At 45.2% G+C, this 6,000-nt stretch overlaps 1 protein-coding gene across 1 annotated transcript in view; it reads right to left on the reverse strand.

The window, feature by feature from the left end:
- The window catches only part of Med27 (mediator complex subunit 27), a 179,386-nt gene extending 176,900 nt beyond the window's left edge, over positions 1-2,486 (reverse strand). The window contains exon 1 of the mRNA XM_028883306.2: positions 2,240-2,486. Coding sequence (XP_028739139.1) covers positions 2,240-2,442 — 203 coding nt within the window. The 5' untranslated portion in view covers positions 2,443-2,486. The remainder of the gene's footprint in view (positions 1-2,239) is intronic.
- Positions 2,487-6,000: the final 3,514 nt, after the last annotated feature.

Here is a 6,000-nt window from a genome sequence, read left to right on the forward strand (position 1 = left end):
CTTGTGGCATCCCGTCCAGACTCTTCAGCCCCTTCTTATTGGCTCTGCTATACATTTAATAAGTCATAGGAATGTCCACACTGCTAAAGTTTCTAAAGTGAAAAGGGCTGGAACCTCCCATTAGAAAAGCAGAGGAAAGAACCTGAAATGGAAGTATGTGTGTGATGGTGGTGACGGGTGGGAGCATGTCACCCTCAAGCAGGGCAAGGATTACCTGTTGGGGACACTGCAATCAAAATGTGTGCAGGTGGGATTTAAGACGGGGTGTGGAATACAGGGGAGGGAAGGCACCCACTACTTCACTACCACTTGCTCCTCCATCCCGCCAGACCAAACTGGAGGGTGCAGGGAGTCCTGGGGGGCGGGGTTAGCTAAGTAGTGAAGAACCTGCCTGAACCAGGCACTATGGGGGGACATGACATGGGAGAAAGAAAGCCCAATCTATCCAGAAATTCTGACTAGCTCACCAAATGCTGTTCCTGTTAAGGCCAATTTCAGAAGTAACAGGCCAAAGTCCAGCTGGGCGGTGGTGGTGGTGGTGGTGGTGGTGGTGGTGGTGGTGGTGGTGGTGGACGCCTTTAATCCCAGCACTCGGGAGGCAGAGGCAGGCGGATCTCTGTGAGTTCGAGGCCAGCCTGGTCTACAGAGTGAGTTCCAGGAAAGGCGCAAAACTACACAGAGAAACCCTGTCTCGAAAAACAAAAAACAAAACAAACAAACAAAAAAGGCCAAAGTCCTTCCATTCCAACCTTCTAAGACAAGAAGAGAATACAAGTGCAGGCAAACAAGAAGTACCTACTTCTGGGTGTGGTGGTGCACACCTTTAATCCCAGCACTCAGGAGGCAGAGGCAGGCAAATTTCTGTGAGTTTGAGGCCAGCCTGGTCTACAGATCCAGTCGGAGGACAGCCAAGGATATACAAAGAAACCCTGTCTTGAGGGGGTGGAGGGGAGTTTCTATTATGTACCAGGCATCTGACAAATGTCCTCTCAGTTAATTCTTTTCTCTGTGTAGTGCTGGCTGTCCTGGAACCATCTCTGTAGACCAGGCTGGCCTCAAACTAGCAGAGATCTGCCTGCCTCTGCCTCACGAGTGCTGGGATTAAAGGCATGCGCACCACTGCCCAGCTCAGTTAATTCTTTTATATTTTTGGTTGTGAGCCTAGCCTTTAACGGCTGAGCCATCTCTCCAGCCCTAATTCTTAACAAACTAATGAAGTAAAGGGAGTCTTGTAAGAACAAAAGTAAGTATGTAATCGCTAGGACCACAAATTAAGAATTATTAGGGGCTAAGCTGCTCCTACGTGATTTCCCCATTGTAGTGAACGAGTCCTCTGAAACTGTGACCCTAAATAAATCCTTTCTCTTTAAAAAAAAAAAAAAGAAAAGAAAAGAAAGGGAAGGAAGGAAAAGAAAGAAAGAAAGAAAAAGAGCTGGGCGGTGGTGGTGGTGGTGGTGGTGGTGGTGCACACCTTTAATCCCAGCATTCGGGAGACAGAGGCAGGCGGATCTCTGTGAGTTTGAGGCCAGCCTGGGCTACCGAGTTCCAGGAAAGGCACAAAGCTACACAGAGAAACCCTGTCTCAAGAGAGAAAAGAAAAGAGAAGAGAAGAGAATAGAAAAGAAAAGAAAAGAAAAAAGAAAAGAAAAGAAAAGAAAAAAAGAGGATAGGCATGAGGAATTAGCCTAGTTAACAAATGTGACGAGGTCTCTGTTGAGAAAGAGCTGAACAAAAGGAATGGAGGTGAGTGTAGTGCTGAAGAGAAATGGAAAGAGGCAAAAGGAAATGGAGGTAGTGTTGTTTGAGGGTGACGTGAGGTAGAACTGATCAATTCCGAACTGTGAGGACGGAACTGGAGCTCATCGGATCGACGGTACTCAACTGAGCCCGAGACAGTGTTAACAGGTACGTCCAGATGTGCTGGTGCCCAAGGGCCTACAGGTAAGAAACCTGGTAAGATCGGCCAAGTGGGAGTTCCTGCGAAGGGCAAGACGGTCACAGCGGGGACCCAGGACCGCAGAAGACACCCAGGACCAAATGGCCAACAGAACCAATACTAGGTAACCGGACGGGGGACAAGGTGTCCCTGAGGGGCTGGCAGGGACCTGGAGACGAGCGAAAAGAAACAGCGGACTGAGGACAAGGGAGAGCGTCCCGTGACTGGGAAGACTGGCGTGGGATCCCGGTGGGATAGGTGCCAGGAGGGTCCTCGACACGGATTCCTTCAGCCAGTACCTACTTGAGGTCCCGGTTGACCGAATGCAAGTTGTCCTGGAAGTGCGCGATGAAGGCCTTCTCGCGGCCCTCCAGCGTCTCCTTGTTGCGCATGCCATCCTTAAGGCAGTCGAACACCCTACTCACGCTGGAGCGCAGCGCCTGGATGGCATTGATGGCTTGTGAAAATGCCTCCAGGTTCACCCCAACGCTCAGCACGTCCGCCATGTTGCAGCCGCCTCAGCCGGCTTTCGGGAGCCTGAAGTCTGAGCGGCGCGTGGCACTTTCTGATGACGTTGTCCTGGGAGGCTTCTGGGATGTGTAGTTTCAGACTTGGCCGACGGTCCTGGGAGCTGCAGCGTACAACTCGGAAAATTGCGACAGTCTGACTAAATGAGAGGGTTGGCGGCTCAAGTGTGACCTCCGTGTGGGGAAGTCAGGTTGCCCTCGCCTTTTGCTTGATGGTGAATGACAAAGAAATACAGAAGTTCACCGCGTATCCCCAAAACTTGGACAGTCACATAGGAAAGAATTTCTCAGAACAATAAAATGTCCCCAGAGTACATGAATAAAATGAGTCCATAATCATAAATAAAGGGGAAGAACTCTCTTACCTACAGTAGAATGCCAACACAAAAATGAAGATGGAGTGATATTAGGAAACTTCCACTTGGCAGCCATTGAAATAACTGATTCAGACATGAATCAATTGATGCTAAAAAACGGCAAGATATTCTACACAGTCTCAAAGCGTTTTTCCCTAAGAAACTTGACAGGAAGGAGAAAACAGCCGGGTTACATGAGACCCTTTGTCCAAAAGAAAAGTAATAATAGTAATAGAAATAATGGCATATGCCCAAAAGAATTGAAAGCATGATCTAAATGAGATGTTTGTACTTCCGTATTCATAGCAACCTCATTCCCAATAGTTAAGTACCAAAGGAGCCAGGTGTCCATCAACATATGAACAGATAAACAAAATGTGATTATATATGATAGAAAATATATATACTGTGAGACTGAAACAGGAACAATATACCTTGCAAGTTAATGGGATAGCAAAACAGGAAAAATGTACCTTGCCGGTTAAGGATTATGTATACAGTTAAAACAGTAAATAAATAAATTGCTAGCCAGGCGTAGTGATGCACGCTTTTAATCCCAGCACTCAGGAGGCAAAGGCAGACAGATCTCTGAGTTCAAGGCCAGCCTGGTTTTAAAATGAGTTCCTGGACAACCAGAGCTACACAAGAAACTCTGTCTCAAAAAAAAAAAAAAAAAAGAAGAAGAAGAAGAAGAAGAAGAAGAAGAAGAAGAAGAAGAAGAAGAAGAAGAAGAAGAAGAAGTTCCTAAGTTCCTTTTTGTCCTGGGTTAAGTCTTCACAAGTTAAGGTTTTTTGGGTTTTTTTGTTTGTTTGTTTTTGTTTTTTTGGGTTTTGGGTTTGGGGTTTTTTTTGGTTTTTCGAGACAGGGTTTCTCTGTGTAGCTTTGCGCCTTTCCTGGAACTCACTTATGTAGATCAGGCTGGCCTTGAACTCACAGGGATCCGCCTGGCTCTGGCTCCCGAGTGCTGGGATTAAAGGTGTGCGCCACCACCGCCCGGCCATGATGAATATTCTTACTTTTGTTCTCTCTCCTATAAAAAAGAACCTCAAGAGGCCAGCAGGGGCTACTCTCTCAAATCCCGACTTAGGGTGAGACAGTCAGCTGGTCAGTCCCAGGAGCACCCCTAAAATATAGATTGCTTTAATTGGATAACAGTGGATTTGGTCTTTTCTACTCATGATTCTCAGGTTTAACATTACCTTTTTTCTAAAGGAAGGAGGAAATTCTGACACATAATAATCAGATGATATCTGAGTAACACCTGTGGACTCATTATTCATTTTGCTGGTGAGGCATGTTGATACACACATGTAATCCCAGCCCTTGAGAGGAGATATGAAGACTAGGATCTCAGGTCAGCATAAGCTACAGCATGAGTACTGTCCAAAAAAGAAGCCATGTTTGGGGCCTGGGGAGATGGGTTAGTGGTTAAGTGCACTTGGTGCCCTTGAAGAGGATGTGGGTTTGCTTCCCAGCACCCACATGAAAGTCCACAATCAGCTGTAACTTCAGTCCTAAGGGATTCGTTGCCCTCTTCTGGCTTCAAGGTCACAGCACACGTGGTGCACAAATATACATGAAAGCAAAATGCCTGTACACATGAAATAATATGGAAAAAGAGAACATATTTTGCCAGTGATAATTTCACAGATGGAACTGGAACAATAAACTATAGGAAGCAAAAGGGTACAAAAATACTAATGTTGTAAGATTCTGTTCCTAGGAAGTATTGAAGTAGTCAAAAATCACAGAGGAAAAAATGAAATTGCAGCTTCCAGGGGCCGTTTTCTAGTGACGTCCACATGCCTAAAGACACCTAGCATAGACATTGTAGGAAGAAGAGAAAATTTGGGATGTAAACAAAATATTATCCAGATCTGGCACGGCAGTTTAAGGGATCTTACTTATTTTTCTGCCGTGTCTACTATGGACAGGTTCTGGTCTGAGAGGAGCCAAGTACATGCAGTTTGGATTAGAGGAGATGAGAAGGAAGGAAGGAAGGAAGGAAGGAAGGAAGGAAGGAAGGAAGGAAGGAAGGAAGGAAGGAAGGAATGAGTTCACAATGCTGGCCTTCATTATATCTTTGTGTCAATGAGGGGGAGAGCCCTCTGGGATTTCTAGAACAAAAAGAACCAGCAGTAGCAGGGCTGTAGCTCAGTGGTAGAGTGCTTGTCCAATATATGTGAGGCTCTGCATACCATCTCCAGTCCCAGGAACTGGGAAGACGGTCACAGGGAAGGTGCAGGGAGAAAGGCTTTGGCCGACTGTCTCAGTCACATTGAAGAAAAGGGACTTGGAAAAGTCTCTAGGGATGGAGGATGGGGACGCTTAGATAGCACTGTAAATGGACTGAATGCCACAGAACCAGACTCTTGTAAAATAAGAAAATATCTCGGAAACTGGAGAGATGGGTTGGCAGTTAAAGGCACTTGTTGCTCTTGCAAAGGACCTGGGTTTGGTTCCCAGCACCCACTCAGTTGCTCACAACCATCTGTAACCCTAGTTCTAGGAGTTCTGATCTCCTTGGGCACCCAACACACCATGATGCAGACACATACATGCAGGCAAAACACACACATACATTTTTTAAAGAATAAACAAATGAATTTTAAAGCATTAAAGAAAATATTTCAGAACATTTTTTTCAAACTTAGTAATATAAAAGATAACTCGGCAGGTAAAGACAGCCTGAATTCAATCTCCAGGCCACACACAGTTGAAAAGGAAAAACAATTCCAACAAGTTGTCCTGTGACCTACACACATACACTTACAAACGCACAATAATAATGTGCTAATAATAATGCTACATTTTTTAAATGAGGAGAAAATTGCTAGACTTCACAAACAGCAGCTTACCCAGGGGGCAGAATACATTTCTAACTTTCTGATACCGTGTACTGAAAAGAGACAATGAGACTTCTGCTCTGTTCCTACCCGCCAGGATGCAAACCCTGAATGTAATGAGCACATATGAATTGAAAACCAACCTAAGACTGAAAGACTTGCAACAGAATAATTGATCTGTCAAAAGAGTTTTTAAAAATAATAATAATAATATTGCGCTAACAAGAGCTAAAGGTGGAGAAGCTATTTCAGGCCATGAATTGCTTTCAGGACTTGACAACCAAATGCACTTTGCTCAGCTGATTGACACAGCTGAAGAAATCTGAGAAAGATCT

This window comes from Peromyscus leucopus, chromosome 4, assembly GCF_004664715.2.
Source record: "Peromyscus leucopus breed LL Stock chromosome 4, UCI_PerLeu_2.1, whole genome shotgun sequence".
Taxonomy (NCBI): Eukaryota; Metazoa; Chordata; class Mammalia; order Rodentia; family Cricetidae; genus Peromyscus; species Peromyscus leucopus.